At 35.8% G+C, this 23,152-nt stretch overlaps 3 protein-coding genes across 3 annotated transcripts; 1 reads left to right on the forward strand and 2 right to left on the reverse strand.

The window, feature by feature from the left end:
* Positions 1–295: 295 nt before the first annotated feature.
* On the forward strand, positions 296–5,275 carry LOC132182038 (uncharacterized). Its single transcript, XM_059595247.2, has 6 exons — positions 296–459; positions 597–673; positions 1,314–1,458; positions 3,509–3,610; positions 3,769–3,993; positions 4,789–5,275. Exons 1-6 carry the CDS (start codon positions 322–324, stop codon positions 4,903–4,905), a joined length of 804 nt encoding a protein of 267 aa, XP_059451230.2. The 5' UTR covers positions 296–321; the 3' UTR covers positions 4,906–5,275.
* A 1,180-nt stretch (positions 5,276–6,455) lies between these two features.
* Positions 6,456–9,669, reverse strand: LOC132182282 (zinc finger/BTB domain protein). The gene is made up of 3 exons (XM_059595480.2): positions 9,359–9,669; positions 7,437–7,551; positions 6,456–6,666 (listed from the first exon to the last, which is right to left on the reverse strand). Exons 1-3 carry the CDS (start codon positions 9,596–9,598, stop codon positions 6,593–6,595), a joined length of 429 nt encoding a protein of 142 aa, XP_059451463.1. The 5' UTR covers positions 9,599–9,669; the 3' UTR covers positions 6,456–6,592.
* A 10,541-nt stretch (positions 9,670–20,210) lies between these two features.
* Positions 20,211–21,862, reverse strand: LOC132181481 (glucuronoxylan 4-O-methyltransferase 3-like). Its single transcript, XM_059594726.2, has one exon. The coding sequence runs from the start codon at positions 21,247–21,249 to the stop codon at positions 20,365–20,367; it is 885 nt and encodes a 294-aa protein (XP_059450709.2). The 5' UTR covers positions 21,250–21,862; the 3' UTR covers positions 20,211–20,364.
* Positions 21,863–23,152: the final 1,290 nt, after the last annotated feature.

The raw sequence follows: 23,152 nt of genomic DNA on the forward strand, positions 1-23,152 counted from the left end.
AGTGGGGAAGGAAGAGGGGAATTTGAGTTTGGATGAAAGAGAAGATTTGAGATTAAAGTTAACGTTTTCTTTAGATGACAGAGTTAGCGGTCATTTTTTTTTTAAACACGTGGCAACATTTCAACCTTCGATTCTTTTAAAACAATCTGGGCCGTGTACTGGATCCTCTCCATTTCAAATGAAATGGAGAGGATCCCTTTCCGGGAGAAAGTGACAATGATGAAAAAGATAATTACACCTTAATTTAAAGTTGATAGACGCAAGCGAACGAAATAGGCTTTGACCACCACAAAAACAAAATTCTTCGCATCTCTTTGTGCGATGGAAGTGAAGCTAAGCCAAAGAAGAGACCTTCTTCCTCTTCTAAAACTCCTTCCAAAACCAACCCTCCCATCTCATTGCTTTTCTATCCTTAACAGTAAGAGTTCCATTCACAAGCGCTTTAGAGGCCTTGCTCGGGTACAATCTATATTGCTCTCTTTCCTTTTGTTTCTCAAAGTTTTCTTTTTTCTTTTTTCTTTTTTCTTTTTTTTTTCTCGCTGACCATATACGGCGGCAAATTTGTTTATACCAATCTATGTATTTTGTGCTGTCAGAAATGGAGGTTTCGGATTCAGGAGATGTTGAAGGTTGAACACTCTACCAAGCAATACTTCGTTCATGTTGTCAAAGAGTAATGCTAAAGATTGTGAATTTTATTTTGTTTTCTTGCTGCAAACCAATCTCATTTGCATTTGAAACATGCCCATTTCAGGGTCTAATTTGGGTTTTTGGCTGCGTTTGAGACATGCCCATTTTGGGTTTTGTACAGAATTAATGCTCTCTGTTTGTGGGTTTTATCATGGTGATGGATCTTGCTGACTAGTAGAGCGAAATAGGTAGATGATTTCAGATTTTAGAATGCATGCCACACTTGAATTCTTCTGAAGTTTACTTTGGCTGCAAAATATAAGAACTTTATCAAATAACTCAAAAACTTGAAGGTCATTGTTTAATTAGTTTTATACATATATTTCAAATGCAGTGAAACGTATGGCTATATGATTTGAATTGGTTGGTAATAAATGGAATTGAAAATCATAGAAAGGTTGGAAATTTTGTTGGGTTTCAATGTTTTGGTTATATTGGCCAACAATTTTTGTGAAAGAATGTCAAAATTTTGAGGCAAACCAATTAATATGTTGGAAGTTGGATGACTTCATAAAATTGACAATTTGAACAAAGTCAAGAACTGAAAAGCAATTGCAAAATTTTGAACCAATATAGCACTGCTTGGGATCATAATTGTTTCACTTAAATATTGTGATTGGCAGGGGTGAAACTTTGTCTTCAATTTCAAAGCAGTATGAGATTTCAATATATGCAATTGCCGCTGCTAATAAGAATATACTGGACATTGACCTTGTCTTTAAGGGGCAGCGCATAAACATTCCTTCTGCTGCAGGAGATTCTCAAGTGGTGAGCAAGACCATCAGATCATTATAAAGCTACTATGACTGTTTATTATCATAATTATGGTATAACTTTTTCTATGATGTATGACTGAGTTATGTACATCGTGTCCTCAATTTTTTTGATACCTGAGTCCAATGCAATAGAATCTTTACCCCACTGAAGCTTCCATTTTATCCTTCCTCCCCTTCCCAGCTTCCTCTGAAAAAGGAAGCGCAAGTCATGGAGCTGCTCTAATTTACAATGTGTTCCTGATATCTTTTTTTTATGAATTTACTAAGTATGGTTTATGATATTTTTTAACGGGGGATAAGATATATTTTCAAGTAATCTGATAGAAAAATGCGAGTTGTGTGCTACAGTTTAAGTTTAAGTTGCAAAGATGTAACTTTGAGCTGTTCAGATCTGAACCTGTTTAATGTGCATGCCTCAAGATGATGCTTAATCCTCATATGATATCATCTATTATTATAATATTGACATGAACTGCAAATAAAGTAGGTAATATATATAATAGATTACGGCGGCCCCTGTCTTTTCGACGGAGGCTGCTCTGATGCTGGAGAATACCCAGAACTGCCTGTTGACTCCGGTTAGTACCATGCCCAGTATTGAGGATCTTTTTATTTCTTCTGTTGATAAGGCGGAGGCCCCTGTCTCTCCACTGTCTCCGGTGGTGGTCTCTGTCCATCTGGTGGGAGTTGGTGCTGTTCCGGCGAAGGAGGTTGAGCCTGTTAAGACTGCTTCGACGAAAGGGTTGCTACGTCGGGGTTTTTAGGGTCTAGAAATGCTTCTTCTTCTTTGCCTGGGATGAAGGAGGCTTCATCATCGGCAAAGGGTTCTAAGGTTGTAGTCGAAGATTCATAGATCTGTTCTTCTTTAAAAAAGCACACAGCTGAGCTGGGTTTGAGAATAAGCGAACCTTTTCCTCGCATGTCGGAGAGTGGTGCTCCAATTTACTCCTTTGTTTCCAAATCTCAAATAGGGTATGCTCGGAGGGTGATGGAGAAGATTGCTAAGCACTTGCATAAGAATAAGGAGCTGTTCGCCGAGGTTGTAGTGGAACCTTCAGAGAAGGGGGTGGAGAACTATTTGGAGGTGGTGTTAGATGCGGTGAAATTTGCCTCCAGTGTGGAACTGTCTAATGGTGAAGGAGGTGATGAGAAAAGTCTTTTGAATCTCTTTTTGAAAATTGAAGAAGAGCGGGAGCCTTGTACCTCTAAGGTAAAAAGGAAGAGGGAACTCAAGAATTTAGAATGTTCCATCAATTATGAGGCTAGAGAGAGGCCTTCTCCGGAGAGGTGCCATCGCTAGTGGGATTATGTTGGGACCCAAAAGGCATTTTCCTTTCCTCCAGAGGTGCATGAAGGGCTTGGTGTTTTTTTAGGGCTGGTGGTGGGCCATTGTGGACTTCCGTCTTTGGGTTTTTTGGGTTCTTTCTTTGGTTTACCATTTGGTTGTGGTTTCTAGTTGGGTTTTTTGGGTTGGGTCTTCTTGGGTTTTGTCTTTGGGTTTAAATTGGGCTAGCTATGTATACTTTCTTGTATACTTAGAGGCGCATTGCACTTTTTTTGATATATACAATTTACTTATCAAAAAATATATATTATACATATAAAGATGGGAAATACATATAAGTTGGGATATATAATTTTGACACATAATTGCTATTCAGCAATGAATCTCAGTTCTGATGTTATTGACAAATGCCTACAAAGTCGGCCTTTAGTATGTGGTCTGCGTTATGGAAAATTTAACTCTAAGAAACTGAGCTATGAGGCATTTTTGTTAACTCACTCCTCTTAACTCCTAACTCTTGACGTGCCTCTCTGATATCAAATGATTAACTGCGTGCCTCTCTGTTATCAAATGCTCGAGTGACTGTATTGAACACTCCTGAAAAATGTAATATATTTATATCAATTGTTGATTTGTAAACCTTCTTTAACTTGGTGGTAGATATTCCAAATGGTTTTGATTTTTGACGTTGTTAGCTTATGAAACTGCAAGTCCTTTTTGTTCTGATCAGTGTCAGACTGAGATGAATTGATTACAGGCCTTTAAATTGCTGCAAAATCCTCTAGGTTCTTTGAATATCTTGGATGGGCTTCTAGAGCACAAGAATTTCATTGCACTATCCTCCCACTCTTTCCCACATGTAAGTACGGCTTTTATAATTTTGCAGCCTACATACTTTAATTTGTTTTTTCTTTTCTTTGATAGATTTATACTGTTATCAGTTATGTTCTAATGACTTTTTCTTAACAAGTTGATGAATACTAGTGACCTGAGTATGCTTGTGCATTTTATTGTCAGGCTAAAACCACTGGTTATTTTCTTGTTCTGGTTCCACTTATAGCATTTTGCATTAGATGCATAATTGCTGCCTTTCACACTAGAGCTGCTGGAGAGGTGAGATCTCAGGTTGTAAGTGAATCAGAGGGACGACATCCTGGGTGTAGAAGCGTGCGGTGGAAATCTGCCCTGAGTGACATAAGGGAAACAGATAATTTGGATGCTGAGTCAAGTCCACTGTCCTATGTAAGCATTTTGAATATTGCAGTTTAAAATCTCAACATTCTAGTGACTATGTTGGAGGATTAGTTGATAGACTAAATCTTAGCATTATAATAAATTACTGCTTTAGAAGATTCTATGCTAGAGATTGAAATTTTGCTTGTTAGGAAAACCACTGCATCAATGGAGCTTAAAAATTCTTCTACTATCAATTCTAAAATGAGACCGGATAATAGTCTGTCAATAAATTACATATTACAGAATCTGTTTTTTTTTTTTTCCCCTCTTTTTTTTTTTTTTTTGGTGATCTTTTGAGATCCAGTACATATTGCCAACCCTATGATAAATTAAAGTAACTTGCATAGACCCTTATATAATAGAGTATGAATTCGATGCCCTTCGGTGAACCAAATTGCAAATTGTGCTATCAGGTACTGGTTTCATGTCTGCAGTAGTGGAAGGGTCGAGGGAAATTCTCATTGTACTTAACTTGTGCAACGTTTTTTGACTTGTTAATGACTTCATGTTTTTAAGTTATGGACTATATTTAGGCCTCATTGACTTGTTCATTGCCCGAAGCGTACTGGTGCTCATCTAGAGCCCTTAGAATCACTCTCTCTGAAAAGCTTAATACTACTGCTTTGTTCTGGGTTATAGGAATTTTATCTCTTAGTTTGTGTTAATTTATCTTTTCTAATTTTGGAATTTCAGAAGAAATTGAAGTTAATTGTTTTTATAGATCATATAATTCATGGCTTTCATGTTGAAGAGTACCAGCTTTGCATTGCTAAACAGAAATTTATTAATTTTGGTTCACAGAGCGATTCAGATGATCAATCTCAAGCTTCTATCGAAGAGGTGTCACATGCTTACAGCAAGCTTGAACAGGATTACCAGAAATTTCTATCAGAATGTGGAATGAGTGAATGGGGTTAATGGCGTGGAGGTTCTCCTGAATTAACCATTCTGGTGCTTTAATTTCACTGTCATTATCCTTTAATCTTCTATGATGAGCCACAAGCTATGGAATCCCTAAGAGCAGTAGCATGAACCTCTTCTTGTTTGTGTTTTTTCTTCTTTTCTTTTTCAATTGTACAGGTTTTAGATATAATGTAAATTATAATGCTAGGATATATAGGATTAGATTTCAAATTAATTACATTTTTTCAGCCCCCGAGTTGTTTAAGTTTCAGCTTGTAGTTTTTGTATACCAGAAGATTGTTGGAAAAGGTTTTGTTACTGAAAAAATTGAATGTAAAAGATACAATTATACCAATTTTTGGGTCCCCCTTAAGGCACTTACAATTGGAAAGAAGCGTTTTGGAACTGCTATGATGCAGCTATGGTGGGAGAATGATCAAAAAATGGCAGTAAAGTGAACTCGATGAAACCTTCATCTCAGGTTGCAAATCCTATAGTAATAAATTTAGATGACCCAGTAGGGATTAGGGGTGTAAACGAGCCGAGCTTGAGCGAGCTTTCCATGTTCAGGCTTGGCTCGTTTAAATTTTACTCGAGCTCGAGCTCAAGCCGAGCTCAAGGGCAAGCCAAAAAAATCGAGTTCAAGCTCATAATAAGTCGAGTCGAACCGAGCCAGCTCACGAGTTGGCTCTTATATTTAATTTTTTTTAAAAAAAAAAAATTAAATTTCAAGTACTCTTAAACGGCTTAAGAAGCCAACTTGCATATGAGCATTTGCTTAGCCTGGCTAGTCAAGTTTAGTGCCTGAGTCAATACAGCAAAGCACTTGATTTCAAAAAGAGAGGATATGCATCCTTTTATAGATAAACAAACTTGGGGATTGGTGTTTTCTTAGCAATGTTTGATAAGTTAACAAGTTGTATTCAAACTGCATTGAGACAATATCCCTACAAAAAAAAAAAAAATCAATGTCTCTCTCTCAGTCTCCTTCACCAATCATAGCGTATCTTCCACCTGAACTCTCATTTCCCACTCTCTCACTCTCACTCACCAGACAGGTAGTGATAGTATTGTTTGGGTCTATTTGAAATTTGATTCTTCAATAGTTTCTATATTTCGCAATCTCTCTCAATAGTTTCTGCTTGATTCTTCTTCATTTCGTTTGGGTCTACTCTAATTGAATTTATGTCTTTTTAATGATTGCTCTCTCTCTCTGTGTGATCACAAAGGGTCTATAATTTTTTATTTTATAACGCTTAAATATAAATGCAATTTTAAGATTTTAATAATTATGAGATTTATAATTAATTATGTGTTACTTAGTTTCTATATATATATATATATATATATATATACACACACACACACACGAGCTTATACGAGCTTGCTCACGAGTCTAACCGAGTCGAGCCGAACTTGCTTCATTTAATATTCGAGCTAAGATTTGTGTTCATGAAACACTTCATTTAATATTCGAGTTGAGCACGAGCCGAGCTTATGCGAGCCAAGCCCGAGCTTGCTTGCGAGACGCTTAGCTCACTTAACAGTCCTAGTAGGGATTTCGCTGAATTTAAAGATTGCTTTTTTAATCTTCAGATTTTACAAACTATGTAAAAAAGTTATTGACAATGTCAAAAACCAAATGAGTTCAACTAACATCTCTGATAATGTCTTCAACAGCATTACTAGATCCCCTCCTGTTTCAACGAACACGACGATCTTTCTCTTCCTGTCCTATCCCAAGCGATTTCTGGGCATTTGCAATACCTTCAGGATCTGCAATGCAATCAATCATAAAAATTAAATTAGACATGAGAATTAGGTAGCCTGTGCTTGCAATCATAAATTTGAGCATTTCTTATAATTTACAATAATGGAAGGAAGAATGTCAAAGGCTTGATCGCATGACCTAATCCTTCAACTTCCAATGAACTTGGGTGCAATCATAAGACCAAGATTAGCTTAATTCTTGGAAAGGATCAAAATCGAGATTCAGCTTCAGGCGTAATTTCAACCAATCTGAGCTTAAAAGTTTGGTGAGATAAAGTACCCTTTTAATTTTTCTAAGCAATACAAGGGAGAGGGATAGGAGAAAGTACCTTTATTGGACATTGAGAATCTCTTTCAATCTAAGACTTCTAATTCTTATTACTAATTTGTTTACAATGTGTTTATTTCAGAGATAGAGACGCATAACCGTCTCCCTAAATTTATATAATTTTTATCTTCGGAAAACATGTAGGAGTCGAGCCATTGAAAATATTAGTTCTAGTGAAAGTATAGATCTGATGGCCCAAATGCATTAAAAAAGCTCCACAAGCATACTTATTATGCTGCAGAAATACCCCTACTCCAGCTTCAGTGAAAGAAAAAGATTATGTGCGTGTGTGGAGGGGGGAACAGAAGTCCTAAACTGTAGTCACTGAAAAGGAGAGCTACAAATAGAAATCCTTAGAACTAAAAGGTTCAAATTGTTGGATTGTACCACACAATTTGTATCATTTCCATCTTCTCCACCACCAAAAAAGCACAAGGAATGAACTTACCAAAGAATTGAGTGAAAATGCGTGTGAAGAAGTTCAAGTTGCGGGAAACATTGTAGGCCATGGCAGGTGGAAGAGGTTTCACAAGGGTGTCAGTGCTGAATACCCGTTGAAGAAACTGCATATACAAAAACGTATTATATCTCAATTTCAAGTAAGAACAAATCAAGATGCAAACGTCTTTAAAGGAAGCAACTGGAATAGATATGGAGTAAAAATTTTGTTGAGTACCAACTAAAACAAAAATGTAAATCTGCGTTAATCAAGCAGTGAGTGACTGAAAAGCTATGGTATGTTAAGACAATATATGATATACCCCAACATGCCTTTACTCATTAATAGCAATGAGAATGTTGATTGCTTTCACAAATCAAATTCAGTAATCTACAACCATGGAAGACACCACAATGCATAAACCTCACCTCATGCATCAATTATATCAAGAGTCAACCATCTAGAGTGTCAATTTCAAAAAAAAAAAAAAACTGCCGGTAGAAAAGTTATTTCCAAAATCAAATTGAATACATGCAAGATAAAGCATTTTATGATCCAGAATATGATAAGACCATGTCTTGCAAGTAAACCTGGTCCCACTCATTGCTGATGAAGGACTGTTATGGCAATATGCACTTGCATGCATTCCACCCTAAAAGATTCAGATTGGTATTGCTCTGTGAAAATCACAAAAAAGGCCACCACACTAAAAGAAGACAAGCAAAGCTCTACGGGTTATTTTTAGCAGTCAGATAAAATAACTGATCTGTCTGAATAGCAGGAGTTCAGAGTTACTTCTAGCAATCATTGCCCATGTTTAGTAGATCTTTATCACAAGTTTATAGAAGACAAAGTTGCCAAAAATCTGTTCCTCAAAATGCATATGATTCCAATATGAAAATGGGATGGAGGATGAGGTCATAAGTTTAAATGCCAGCAGGCGCCTGTACAAGTCACCAATCAGAAGAGGAGACACAGCAACAAAATTGCTCTAGCACTCAAATGATCTCTCCCTCATTTATGCTTCAGATTTTGAAAGCCCAAATTCTGTAAGTCATCTTTATCTTTTAATAATGTGGAGGTTGGCTCTATTGTGTTTGATGTAGTGTCTTTGGAGAATGCTGGATACAAGGACCTTTGAAGATCATGAGACTGGGATGGATGAGCCAAAGAAGATGAGTTACAATCCTTTTATACATGGAGAGTAGCATGGAATAGCTTTTGCTCGATTCTAATATTAAGGTTTTGGAATTTTGTCTGTCATTTTCTTTACTTTTGAGGCTCTCTTGTATGCTTCATGTGTATTAGAATTGCGCCCATTTGCGCTTTTAATGAATTTGCATTACTTATCAACAAAATCTTGTGGACATAGACAAAAGTGTCATGCTTTGATGCAGACAAAGGACGTTGGAGATGGCAACTCTTAAAATAGTATAGACAGGAGAACACAAATCATTGTATTGCTAATTAGCTACGCAGGAAAGGAAAATGTTTAAAATAGCATCACTTGCCATGGTCCATCACTTGAAACACTCTATTCTGTTTGGTTTAGTGTGGCAATAAGTTCCTTGACCCAACTGGTAGAATATAGGACTTTGTTAAATGTGGAAACTTACAGAATCATCTCTAAACAAATGAAACAACAGATAATCAAATCCATTTAAACAACTAAGAAATAGCAATGAGCAACCAACTCTGCAAAAGGGTCTAACTAATAATCACAAAACAACCGCAAGCAAGTAATCAAGAAACCACGAATTGGGTAACCACAGATACACAATTTTAAAGCAAGTAATCAAGAATTCTCTCAATTGGGTAAGCAGAGAAACGCAATCCTTTACAAAAAAAAAAAAAAAAACAAAACAAAAAACAAAATTCATTAATAAACCCCAACACAAAATCAACTACCAACCAGAGAGAGAGAGAGAGACCTGGTAGTTGCGCTGAAAGCTGTAGCGGAGCTGGGGGTCAATCTCGAGGGAATCATCATCGTCGTCATGTTGGTGACCGTGGCGCTTGGACTTGTCCTTGGTTTTGCGAGGGACGTGCATTACAGGTTCGGCTCCAGGCTGCTTCGTGACTTTGAGCTTCGCGTCCCGAAACTCCTCGGCAGCCTCCTCTTCGCCCCTCCATGGCGCCGACGACATCAACCGCTTCTTCGTTTTCGCCATTGCTAGTATTCAATTACAGAGAGACACTGAGAGACGGAGGGAGAGAGTTGTTTGCAGGCGATAAGGTTTCTGTTTGGCTACGTGGGTTTTATATGCTCTGTTTGGGAGCAGGATTTCCGTGCACCAATTTTAGCGAAAAAATGTCTTTCTTTTTTTTTTTTTTTCTTTTTTTTTGGTTTTTTATTTTCTTCCATTTAAACGTCTATTGGGACCTCAGGCTACAAAGAAGTGAATTTAAATCATTTTTACAATATAATGGTCATTTAGAAAATTAAAAATATATTAGAACAATTTGCCTATGGCTGGAGCTTTGCTCACCCGGTTGAGGTGAATAAAACATGAACAATTAGGTGGTCGGACATTGTACTCCAAGCGAACAGAACCCCGCAATAAGAAGGAATAAGCACATGTGACCTAGTCGGGTGCATAGATAGGAGAACACTCATATGCTTAAATTAATATTTTTGGTGCTTTATGGATTGTCTCTCATTGCATGATTCTGTCGGGAGTAACACTTTGTTTTCATATTAAGAAGATGAGTAGCCTATTAGTTTCATCGATAGGAGAACACTCATATGCTTAAATTAATATTTTTTGCGCATTGTGGATTGTCTCTCATTGCATGATTCTCGTCGGGTGTAACACTTTGTTTTCATATTAAGAAGATGAGTAGCTTACATAAGGAGTGAGTAGTTTATAAGATATATTTATGAGTACTAATGGCCTGTTTTAGTATGTGTTTGAGGAGTTTAAAAGTGTTTTTAATACTCAAAATGTCTGTTTGAAGAAAAAAAAAATACATGTTTAATAAAAAAATTAAAAGCGATTTTAAGAGTTCAAAAAGCCCAAAAATAGCTAAAAATCACTTTTGGTAAAAGCTTAAAAATGAAGCTTTTACCAAAAAAATGTTTTTTGACTTGAAAGTTCTATTTCTCAAACACAATCACAAACATGTTCTAAGTCTCACATTGCTTACTTAAATCACTGGAAGCAGCTTCACTAAAATTCAATTCCATTTCTAAATATAGGAAAAACTCATTAGAAAAAAAAAAAAGAAAAAATTACTTGAAACATACTCTCTTGATAATACTTATGGATAATAGGCTCTTAGTGCACTAACAACAATTTCCTTAAATCTCATTCATTTTCCTAAATGTAGGAAAAACTCATCAAAAAATTACCTAAAACATATTCTCTTGGTATCAACGGAACACCTTGGAAAGCAAAAGTATTATCCTAGATTGAGGGTAGCACTTTTAGTTCTTTCGACATTATTTTAAGGGTAATTGTATATTAAGTCCCTGAGTCAACCCTCAAAAAATTTTAAATTCCTAAGTTTGTTTATTTGTTTGTTTGTTTGTTTTTTCAACTTTTTACTCTCTCGGTCAATCGAAATGACAATAAAATTTCTGCCGTCAAAATTTTGTAACAACCATTAGTCTTGGTCAAAACGCACCATTTCACCTCATTAAAATATTAATTTCTTTAAATTTAGGGAAAATTACAGTTTACCCCCCAAAGTTGATAGCATTTTTTAATTCGAACATCAAAGTTTCAATTTTTGCAATCCACCCCCACAAAGTTTCAATTCGACTAATATTATCCCAAAATTCCCATATTGCCCTTGATTGTTTTTTTTTTTTTTTATGAAAAAAAAAATTTTGGGGTGCAAAAATGGCCAAATGCGCAAAGAGGTAGCTACAGCCACCCTGAATTTAAAATAAAAAATAAAAATTAGGGGCAATATGAGATGTTTTGGATACAATTGGTCAAATTGCAAAAAATTGAAACTTTGGAGGGGGGGTAGATTGCAAAAATTGAAACTTTAGTGTTCGAATTAAAAAACGCTGTCAACTTTAGGAGAGTAAACTGTAATTTTCCCTTAAATTTATTTTAAAATTTAAATCAAAAAATTAAAAATTAAAAAAGAAAGGACAGGCCGACCACCCCATTTTGCCTGGGGGTGGCTACCGACCGTCTGGGGGCGGCCGAACCACCCCATGGCCCAAGGGGGTGGTTGGGCCACCCCCCTAGGGCCAAACCCTCAAAAAAATATTTGAGGGTTTAGCCCTAGGGGATGGTCGAACCACCCCCTTGGGCCCTGGAGGTGGTTGGGCCACCCCTAGGGCCAAACCACCCCATGGCCTATGGGGGTGGTTCAGCCACCCCCAGACCGGCCATATGGGGGTGGTCGAACCACCCCCTTAGGCCATGGGGGTGGTTCGGCCACCCCCAGACCAACCACATGGGTGTGGTTGGGCCACCCCCTTAGGCCATGGGGGTGGTTTGCCCCCCCCCCAGACGGCCGGTCTGGGGGTGGCCGAACCACCCCAGGCAAAATAGGGTGGTCAGCCACCCCCTATGGGGTGGTTTGGCCACCCCTGTCCTTTCTTTCTTCTTTTTTTTTTAATTTTTTTTTTTTTATGTTTAGATTTAAATTTTAAAATTAAAAAAATTAATACTTTAATGAGGTGAAACGATGCGTTTTGACTCATACTAATGGTTGTTAAAAAATTTTGACGCCAGAGATTTTATTATCATTTCGATTGACCCAAAGAGTAAAAAGTTGAAAGACAAAACTTAAGGATTTAAAAATTTTAGAGAGTTGACTCAAGGACTTATTATACAATTACCCTTATTTTAATATAAACTCTAACATTTATTTGAAACAATATTTAAATGTATTTTTTTCTTTCTCTTTCCCATTTTATTTAAGGAATATTTAAATGATACATAAAAATGATAAGGCAACCTATTATGAAGCTTATTTATATATGGAATCAAAAAGTAATATGATTTCTTACATTTAAGGAAACTCGAAGGAAAGTTGTTGCTAGTGCTCAGAGAATAACTTTTATACGGGTGTGGCACAAAGCCACCCCTTTGTGCCCACTAATGATGATTTGACACTTCATAATAGAGCATATTAGGAATATAAGCCCCCAAATAGCTGATTATATCAAGTTTCTTCAATTTTTTTTTTTTTTTTTTTTTAGAATGTGCAGGAGGGGTGAGGGTGGTGCATATGGGGTGGCTCACCGGCCACCCCAGATATGCTTGGGGCAGCCTGCGCAGCCACCCCATCCCCACTTGAGGTGCCCTGCGAGCCACCCCATGGCCTAGGGGTGGCCTGCGCAGCCACTCCATGGCTTGGGGTAGCTCGCCAGCCACCCCAGATGGGGTAGGTGTGGCCGCGCAACCACCTCCTCCCATCTGGGGTGGCTCGCCGTAGGGGGAGCCAACCACCCCTTCAATTTTTGTATTTTTCTTTTAAACAAAAATTAATTGTTTTTTTTAATTATTTGTTTTATATATATATAAAATAATTTGGTGTGGTAGTGTTTTTTCTTTAAATTTAGGTTTATCTAATATGCTGAGGTGTCACGTGCTGAGCGGTGAGACTTTGTGCCACCTCCGTATGGAAGTCACTCTCTTATAAGTGATTTTATGAAAGCTTTAAATTAATTAATCATTTTAGAATAATAGTACAAATGTGACTAACAATTTTTCCGTTGTTATTATTTATATTTATTTCTTTGAAACCCCAATACACTTTCAAAAAAAATAAAATAAAATAAAAGAGTATTGCTGAAACATATTTTTATTTTTTTAACTATCTCGTATAGTTAATATAACCATTTGAACTAACTTTTGAATCAACCTATAAAATAAAATAAAAAATTAATTGATATCATTACTCTTTTTCGGATCCGATATATATATATATATATATATATATATATATATATATATTTTTTTTTCTTTTTTCTTTTTTCTTTGCTATTGTCCTTAGTGATTTTTTTTTTTTTTTTTTTTTTTAATACCCGTGATGATGATGTTATGATGTTATGGTAGATCATAATCAATTGTCAAACATTAGACATGATTTGACAATTGTTTACATGAACCTTGTTATACGCTTTTCCTATTGATGCAGTGAGGACTAAAAAATTCGGTGATTTTAAAATTGTTAATAGATCGTAATTTAGTAATAATTATATCAAATTTGATAATAATTTTAAAAACTATATCATTTGAGAGGACTTTAATTTTCTTTCAATAATTATTCGAATAAGTGAATATATCTTTCACCCCTTTCTATATAAACGGCAAGCAAATCTAATTGTACCACCTTAATAATTAGGGCATGCTTTGTTGTACTTGTATTTTATGGGACAGCTTTTGAATTTGTGATGATTATTTTATTTTATTTTTTATTTTTATTGAATTTTAACTCAATGATACTTATAAGAACCACATGTAAATATGAGAAAATTAGTGTAAAAAAGTGAGAATGTGTAACATTATTTATTTTGAATTTGGGATCCCACTATATCAGCTTGCATCTTTTGAATTCTCAATGCTATTTATTATATTTTTATTTTATAATTATTTCTTAATGTTTGTGTTTCATACAATCATTTGATTTTTTTTTTTTTTTTTAAACAATGATTAATTCAATAGTACTTGAAACTATCACGAAGAATTGTAAAATAATTATAAAATAAAAATATGATTTATATCATTACTCATAATATAATAGTAAATCTATTATAGTAATGATATACATCACATTTTTTTCCTACAAATATCTTATCATGTTAATATAGTAGTTCCAATAAAACCTTTAATCGGTCATCGTTAAAAAATGAATATTAACTCGTTAAATTATGAAATAATTGTAAAATAAAAATATAATATATAAGATTGTAATTTCTAACTTCATTGCAAAAGGAGATGATTCCCAAATAAATGCATAATTAGATTACTCACTTGGGCTCAAAACCTATTTCTCACACAGAATGGTAGTGGAAAAGGATCAAAGAGAGTCACCTGCATTGATTGACTCGGTAAAGCCTCTGGTCTTCTCCAAAGTTCTTGAAAAATAAACCCACCACCTAAAAATCTCAATAATGTTGTAAAATTAAAGAAAATAACAAGACAAGATAAAAGATTGTAATATATGAAACTAGTTCTTCAGGAACTATGTATTATTCTTCTCTATTATTGTGTGATTTACATACAACTCAATACTCCCTTTTATAGGCATGAAATCATAATAGGAGGTTAAGGAATATGAAATGGGGAATATGAAACAAAAGGGTTAATCAATTTATTACATGGATGTTATAGGAATTCTAAAAGATGACATGAATGTGTAGAATTCCAAGAGATGGAACTAAATGGTCATCCACCAAATGCATGAATGCATTCATAACACTCCCCCTTGGATGACCATACACTAAGAATATGCCTCGTTAAAACCTTGCCAAGAAAAACCCAGTGAGAAAAAAAAAAACTTGTGGCGAAGGAAAAAGAGTACAATATTCTTGTGTTCCTTCGTATGCTTTAGGATTGCTTCATTAAAACCTTGCAAAGGAAAACCCAGTGGGAAAAACCTTAGCGAAGGAAAAATAGTACAATCAGCATAATCATTTTACTCCCCCTCATTAGCATGAAGAGCTTCAATTGTTTATGATGAAAGATCCTTCAGTCGGCGCATTCCAATGTTATTCACCAACTTCTTAAATGTTGCAGTTGGTAATGCTTTGGTAAGTAAATCTGCCAAATTGTCACTTGATCGTATCTGTTTAACATCAATATCACCACTCTTCTGGAGTTCATGTGTATAAAAGAACTTTGGTGAAATGTGTTTGGTTCTATCACCCTTAATATATCCTCCTCTGATCTGTGTGATACAAGCAGCATTATCTTCATATAATATTGTCGGGCTATCTTTGATTATGGATAAACCGCACTTTTCTCGTATGTGTTGAATTACTGATCTTAGCCATATGCATTCCCGACTTGCTTCATGAATTGCAACAATCTCTGAGTGATTTGAAGAAGTAGCAACAAGTGTTTGCTTGACAAATCTCCATGAAATAGCAGTACTTCCACTTGTAAATAGATATTCTGTTTGAGATCTACCTTTATGCGGATCAGAAAGAAAACCCGCATCTGCATATCCAATTAATTGTGAATTTGAACCTTTTGAATAAAATAATCTCATGTCAGCTGTTCCACGAAGATAACGTAGAACATGTTTGACCCAATTCCAATGCCTTCGAGTTGGTGCAGAGCTGTATCTTGCTAATAAATTAACTGAAAATGCTATATTAGGTCGTGTGCAATTTGCAAGATACATCAAAGCACCAATTGCACTAAGATATGGTACTTCAGGACCAAGAATTTCTTCGTCATCTTCTCGAGGGCGAAAAGGGTCTTTTTTCACATCAAGTGACCGAACAACCATTTGAGTGCTCAAAGGATGAGCTTTCTCCATGTAAAAGTGCTTCAGGACTTTTTCTGTGTATGTTGACTGATGAACAAGAATTCCATTTGGAAAATGTTCAATTTGTAAACCAAGGCAAAATTTTGTCTTTCCAAGATCTTTCATCTCAAACTCATTTTTTAAATATGTGGCAGTTTTTATGAGCTCTTCTGGAGTCCCAACAAGATTTAAATCATCTACATAAACTGCAATGATAGCAAATCCGGATTCTGATTTCTTAATGAAAACGCATGGACAAATTGGATTATTCTCAAATCCTTCTTTCAATAGATATTCACTAAGACGATTGTACCACATGCGTCCGGATTGCTTTAACCCATATAAAGATCTTTGTAGCTTGATAGAATAAATACTTCGGGATTTCGAATTATATGCTTCAGGCATTTTATATCCTTCAGGGATTTTCATGTATATATCATTATCAAGTGATCCATATAAATATGCTGTAACCACATCCATTAAACGCATATCCAAACTTTCTGTAACTACCAAGCTAATCAAAAATCTAAATGTAATTGCATCCACTACAGGGGAATATGTTTCTTCATAATCAATACCAAGTTTCTGCAAGAAACCTTGTGCAACAAGTCTTGCTTTGTATCTCACAATTTCATTTTTCTCATTTCGTTTTCGTACAAATACCCACTTGTATCCAACAGGCGATACACCTTCAGGTGTTTGGACTACAGGTCCAAAAACTTCACGTTTTGCTAGTGAGTTCAATTCTGCCTGAATTGCTTCCTTCCACATTGGCCAATCATTTCTATGTCGACATTCTTCGACGGTTTGTGGTTCAATATCATCATTACTTCTGGTAATGTCAAATGCAACTTTAAATGAAAATATATTGTCGACAACAATTTTGTTTCTATCCAATATTTCTCATGTACTTACATAATTTATTGAGATCTCATTATTTTCAGGTACCTGTTCCTCTTCAAGAGGTAACTCTTCAGGAGATTCCTCTTCAAGAGGTTCCTCTTCGGGGGATTCATTTCCAGGAGAATTTTGTACAGAAAGTTTGGATGGATCAATTTTCGTTGCCTGTTTTGTGGGTAAGGCCTCTTCAGGAGCGCCGATTTCATTTCCTTGTGCTTTTCTCTTTCGGGGAATCTTATCCTTTGCACCAATAGGTCTTCCACGCTTCAGGCGCGCCTTAGACTCATTTGCTGTTGTATTAATTGATTGTCCGACAGGGACTTCTATCTTTGCTGGAGTATTAGCAGCTGGAATGTGAGACTTAATTATTTTCTTGTTGTCAGTAAATGCATCCGGCAATTGATTTGCAATACTCTGCAAATGAATGATCTTCTGAACTTCTAGTTCACATTGATTTGTACGAGGATCAAAATGAGATAATGTCGAATTATTCCAAGTGATTTCTTGTCGTGCTTCTGGCAACGACTTTTCTTTCCCTAGTGATGGGAATATGTTTTCATCAAAATGACAATCTTCAAAACGTGCTTTAAAAACATCACCAGTTAAAGGCTCAAGATATCTAATGATAGAAGGTGAATCAAAACCAACATAAATTCCAAGTCTACGTTGAGGTCCCATCTTAGTGCGTTGAGGTGGCGCAATTGGAACATATACAGCACAACCAAAAATACGAAAATGAAAAATATTTGGTGGTTGACCAAATGCAAGTTGCACAGGGGAATATTTTTGGTAAGCTGTTGGTCTGATCCGAACTAATGATGCAGCGTGTAATATTGCATGTCCCCAAGCAGAAACAGGTAATTTTGTTTTCATAAGCAAAGGTCGAGCAATTAACTGAAGTCGTTTAATAAACGATTCAGCTAAACCATTTTGAGTATGAGTATGAGCAACAGGATGTTCAACATTAATTCCAATTGACATGCAATAGTCATAAAATGCTTGAAATGTAAATTCACCCGCATTATCCATCCGAATAGATTGAATTGGATAATCAGGAAATTGTGCTCGTAATCTAATTATTTGAGAAAGAAGTCTAGCAAATGCAACATTACGAGTAGAAAGCAAGCAAACGTGTGACCACCTAGATGATGCATCTATTAAAACCATAAAATATCTAAATGGCCCACATGGAGGGTGAATCGGCCCACATATATCCCCTTGAATCCTTTGTAAAAATGATGGAGATTCAACAATTATCTTAGAAGGGGATGGTTTGATAACAAGTTTACCTTGAGAACATGCAGCACAAGGATAATCACTTGGTAAAAGAATCTTCTGGTTCTTTAAGGGATGCCCATGAGAGTTCTCAATTATTCGACGCATCATAATTGTTCCCGGATGTCCAAGACGATCATGCCAAAGCATAAACATCTTTGGATTAGAGCACTTCTGGTGCATCACAACATGTGATTCAATTGTTCTTATTGTTGTATAATACAACCCGGAAGAGAAAGCAGGCAGTTTTTCCAATATGAGCTTCTGGCCTGAAATTATTGAAGTAATATAAAGATATTCGTCACTGCCTTCATTAGTGGTTTCAACATGATAACCATTTAGACGAATATCCTTAAAACTAATTAAATTTCTTCTAGATTTAGAAGAATACAAAGCATCGTCAATACAAAATTTTGTTCCTTTTGGCAATATGATATTCGCTCTTCCAGAGCCTTCGATTAGGTTTGATGAACCTGATATTGTATTGACACTAGCTTTGTTTAATATCAAGTATTGAAAATATTTCTTATCTCTAAGAATTGTGTGCGTTGTACAACTGTCTGCTAGACACAAATCTTCACCAATCATCTTGGAATTAATCATTCCATCAATATGACCCATACCTCTATATATAAACAAAATATATATTAAAATTTCATTAATCAAAAAGAAAATAACAAAATACAATGAAATTTGACCATGTAAACATACTGTAATTAAGACATAAAGAAAACATATTAATTGTTGTAGACATATTCATCACCAATCAGAAGATCAGTATTTGTGTTAGAGTCTACAAAGAAATCATAAACATCAAGATAAATGTTACCCTTTCCATTTAGAGTATTAAGAAAAATTGAAGAATCTTCAGGATTACTGTAATTAGCAAAATTCATTTCAATCTCCTTTTCTTTTATGGAGGCTTGATATAGGTTTGCCAGATGTTTAGGCGTACGACAGGTACGTGACCAATATCTTTTCATACCACACATGTAACATTTATCTTCATAGTTCTTTGTAGGTTTATTCTGTAAACCTTTGTTTTCATTTTGTTTCGCCTCAATGTGGTTCCACTTCTGATGGTATGGAGCATTTCTTTTGTAAAAATTATGAGTTCGTTCCCTTTGACCTTTATAATTTTTTTTTTCTTCTACCACGTCTACGTCCACGACCATGGTTTCCTTTATTACCATGAAATGAGGTTCCATTTGCTTCAGGAAATGGTGTAGAACCCGTTGGACGAGATTGATAATTTTTCATTAATAGCTCGTTGTTTTGCTCAGTCGCTAGAATGCAAGATATCAGTTCAGAATATCTTGTGAAATTACGCTCTCGATATTGCTACTGCAGGAGCACATTCGAGGCATGAAATGTGGTATATGTTTTTTCTAACATATCCATATCAGTGACTTTTTCTCCATACAATTTTAATTGTGGGCTGATTTTGAAGAGTTCAGAGTTAATCACTGACATTCTTGAAATCTTGCAACTTCAGGTGCATCAAATCATAACGAGCTTTTGGGATGATAACTATCTTCTGGTGCTCGTATCTCTCCCTTAAATTATTACACAAGGTCAAGGGATCCTTTACCGAAAGGTACTCAGTTTTTATATGCTTCAGGCATATAAAATTATAAGACATCATATTCATAACATTAGTATGATAAAATTCTAATTTATAATAAATCTCACATGAATCATAATATGCAAGTATTATGATAGCTTTATAATAAATCTCACATGAATCATAAAACAATAAAAATTTAATGAATTGAGAATACCTCACAGATAGCTTTTGATGTTGAAGATCAAAAGAACACAACAATTGGCTAGAGCTTCGTGCTGATAACGTGTTGTAAAATTAAAGAAAATAACAAGACAAGATAAAAGATTGTAATATATGAAACTAGTTCTTCAGGAACTATGTATTATTCTTCTCTATTATTGTGTGATTTACATACAACTCAATACTCCCTTTTATAGGCATGAAATCATAATGGGAGGTTAAGGAATATGAAATGGGGAATATGAAACAAAAGGGTTAATCAATTTATTACATGGATGTTATAGGAATTCTAAAAAATGACATGAATGTGTAGAATTCCAAGAGATGGAACTAAATGGTCATCCACCAAATGCATGAATGCATTCATAACAAATAATATATAAATCATCCAGCGGAAAAATCAGCGACAACTGAAAATATACATCATATATAAAACGACAATCCCACAGCTCCAATTCCCTCAAGTAAAATATCTTATGAGAAGCCATGAATTTATATAAGAACATTTAAAGGGTACGCATAGAGAGAGCTCTACGGGCAGAAGGGTCTCCCCTGGCGAGTCCTATGGCTTGGAATATTGAAATGCCTTATCCTCCCCTCTTGTTCCCTCAGATACCCTTCACAGAGAAACGCCTTGGAGAATTTGTCCTCCACAACTCTATCAACATCATGAACAAACACATCCGTCTCGCCTTCCTCTCTGTTCCTCGCCATCAGCCCGGCTGTGTATATGGCAGTCATCCTCCCCGGCGCATCATCGTGATACCCAGTTGGCGCATCCACCATAATCAAGTCCCATTCAATGTCGTAGACTTCACTGGGAAATCCCTTGAGGGAAAGCTGGCATTTTGAGAATCTGGGATCGCTCACAAATTTGCAGTCTTCTCCCATTCCAATCTTCATCAGCTCGTCGGCCTGGTGAACTTTGGTGTCGTATGAAACATGGTAGGACTCTAATGTGGGTAAACGTTCCAGGATTTGCTCGATCCAGGCCTTGTCTTCTTCGAGGAAAACTGTACGGCCGCCGTGGTTGAGGGAGGTCCACATGAGGCTGTCGTGGCCGAGGCCAAAGACTAGGAAGTTGCACGGCGATTTCTTTGCTAGAATTCTTGCTGACACTGAGATTTCTTTGAGGGTCTGTTGTGGGGTGATGTTGGTTGTGACGTAGTGGATGAGGGCGTTGGCTAGGGAAGGTGGGGTTTTGGTGCATGTTGGTTTCAAGAGGAGGGATGAGCATTCTGGTGTTGTTGATTGTGGCTCTTGAATGGGTTCTGTTGAGTTTGACAGGTGGGTTTCTGAGATGGGTGCCTGGTAAGATGAAAAGCTTGATCTTACTAGGAGGAGGAGGAGGATGAGAAAGAAAGAGCAGAGGAGGATGAGCTTGAGGTTGATGGAGAATTGGGTTTTGGGCTTCATTGTTCTTGATGGCCTTCAATTTTGTTTTGGGGAAAAAGAAAGACAGACACAGAGAATATATAATGGGGTTCAAGTTTTAGGTATATGATGAAGGGAAAAAAACAGGGGAGCTTGATGAAGAGGAGGAGACAGGGGATCTGTTTGGTTCTGTTTTTATGGGAGAAAACATGAGAGGTAGATGAAAATATCAGTACCTGAAATTATATTCGTGTAAGGTGATAAGGAATTTAAGGTTGTGATTCAACAATCTTTTTTTGATGATGGAGCCATGAACAGATGACATTGGAAGACTTGAAACGGAAGGGAGGAGAGTAAATAGCAATGATTGTTTGTGGTTTTCTTCTGATTGTTTAATTTTTTTTAGAGATGAAGCAAAGAAGTTAGCATGATGTAGACATGAAAGCCACTAAGGTTGCTGTTGGTGCAGGTTGGTAGATCTGCAAGAGCTTTTTGAATTATTGTAACCAATTTTTCTTTTTTTCTTTTTCCTATATGGAGATTTGATGTAGTTGAAGGGGTTTTTCTAATGATGTAGTTGGAGGGTTGAAGATAGGACGATAAAATAATGCCTTCCAAGGGCTTGGTGTGCTGGTGTGCTGGCCCATGGGGAAAAAAAATCCAAGTTTAGGAGTTGAAAGGACATAATTGAGTAGGTATAACTTTTTTGTCTTTCATTATTGAAAAGCTTTCCGACCTAATTATAATGGCTTGAATTTTTGCTTGGAGTAATCTAATAGTGATGTCCCCAATTTTCTATTCAGATAGCTAGTAATTGGGGGTAGGAAATGTGAGATATTCTCTTTAAGACCTATCCGATCGAACAATAGATGAATGGTCTGAGAGTCTGTTTAAAATTGCGTTTGAGAAATAGAGTTTTTAAATTAAAAAGAGTTTTTGGGCAAAAGTTTCACTTTTAAACTTTTGCCAAAAGTATTTTTTTGGCCATTTTTAGACATTTTGAACCTTTAAAAACGCTTTTAATTTTTTTTATCAAACAAGTATTTTTTTTCTTTAAACGAATTTTTTAAGTATTAAAAGCACTTTTAAGTCCTTCAAACACAATCCCAAACAGGCCCTGAAACTCGTTCGAACAAGCAGGCCTCATAATTTTCTTGCTGTTTGAATCATTTAGAACACCATTTGTTTGGATTTAGATCCCAACAATTTTTCATTTAGATTGTAAGTAATTTGAGCAAAAATGTGAGAGAGACCATATAAAGTTTACTTTTCAATACAGGAAGACGAACTGTCCAAAACTTGATTGAAACTTGATTGAACAAATAAGCCCATGAAAACTTTCTTACATGTAGTCTCTGGACAACGATCTATCAACTACCCAGTACAACTATACATTTCTGGTTTTGACCAAATATCACTTTTCTCTCTTACTCATCGCAATACTCAACTCCATCATTTCACAATTTCTAGGATTATTCAAGGTTAAAGAACACGACTGAGTCTTTATCAGCAATAATTTAGATGATTTAAATAAAAAATCTGCAGGTAGCCAGCAGCCAATTGTGTAAATTAAAGCCCCACTATTCTCACTGCTTTTTGATGGACCTTCAAAGTTCAAACAATATTTGCATTTGTAATTTCTCTCTTTTTAAAACAGCAAACTTTGTAGTAGAATGAACCAAAGCCCGTCTCTCTATTATTAGCAATAAATTATTTGATTATGTAATTTGTTTTATATCCATTTTCTTTAACTAGTTTACACTAATTTAACTCGACTTTTTTCATCTAGAATTTCATAACATGCCAGCATTTAAACCCATTTTGCTTTTCTTAATTTCTTGTTGGGGTTATCCCACATCGGTTGTAGAAGGGATTGGTGATCAGTTTATAAGTGTGAGAGAAAGTCTCACATCTTGAGCTAGTTTTTGGGGTTGAGATAGGTCAA

The sequence above is a fragment of the Corylus avellana genome, chromosome 5 (assembly GCF_965113065.1).
Source record: "Corylus avellana chromosome 5, dhCorAvel1.hap1.2, whole genome shotgun sequence".
NCBI lineage: Eukaryota > Viridiplantae > Streptophyta > Magnoliopsida > Fagales > Betulaceae > Corylus > Corylus avellana.

Excerpts from the sequence above, each read along its gene's own strand:
- LOC132182038 (XM_059595247.2), top strand. The coding sequence starts at position 322 with ATGGAAGTGAAGCTAAGCCAAAGAAGAGACCTTCTTCCTCTTCTAAAA. Across the intron at positions 460-596 it reads GCTTTAGAGGCCTTGCTCGG|AAATGGAGGTTTCGGATTCA; the intron begins GTACAATCTATA and ends TTGTGCTGTCAG. Across the intron at positions 674-1,313 it reads TTCGTTCATGTTGTCAAAGA|GGGTGAAACTTTGTCTTCAA; the intron begins GTAATGCTAAAG and ends TGTGATTGGCAG.
- LOC132182282 (XM_059595480.2), bottom strand. The coding sequence starts at position 9,598 with ATGGCGAAAACGAAGAAGCGGTTGATGTCGTCGGCGCCATGGAGGGGC. Across the intron at positions 7,552-9,358 it reads GCTTTCAGCGCAACTACCAG|TTTCTTCAACGGGTATTCAG; the intron begins GTCTCTCTCTCT and ends TTGTATATGCAG. Across the intron at positions 6,667-7,436 it reads CATTTTCACTCAATTCTTTG|ATCCTGAAGGTATTGCAAAT; the intron begins GTAAGTTCATTC and ends ATTGCATTGCAG.
- LOC132181481 (XM_059594726.2), bottom strand. The coding sequence starts at position 21,249 with ATGAAGCCCAAAACCCAATTCTCCATCAACCTCAAGCTCATCCTCCTC.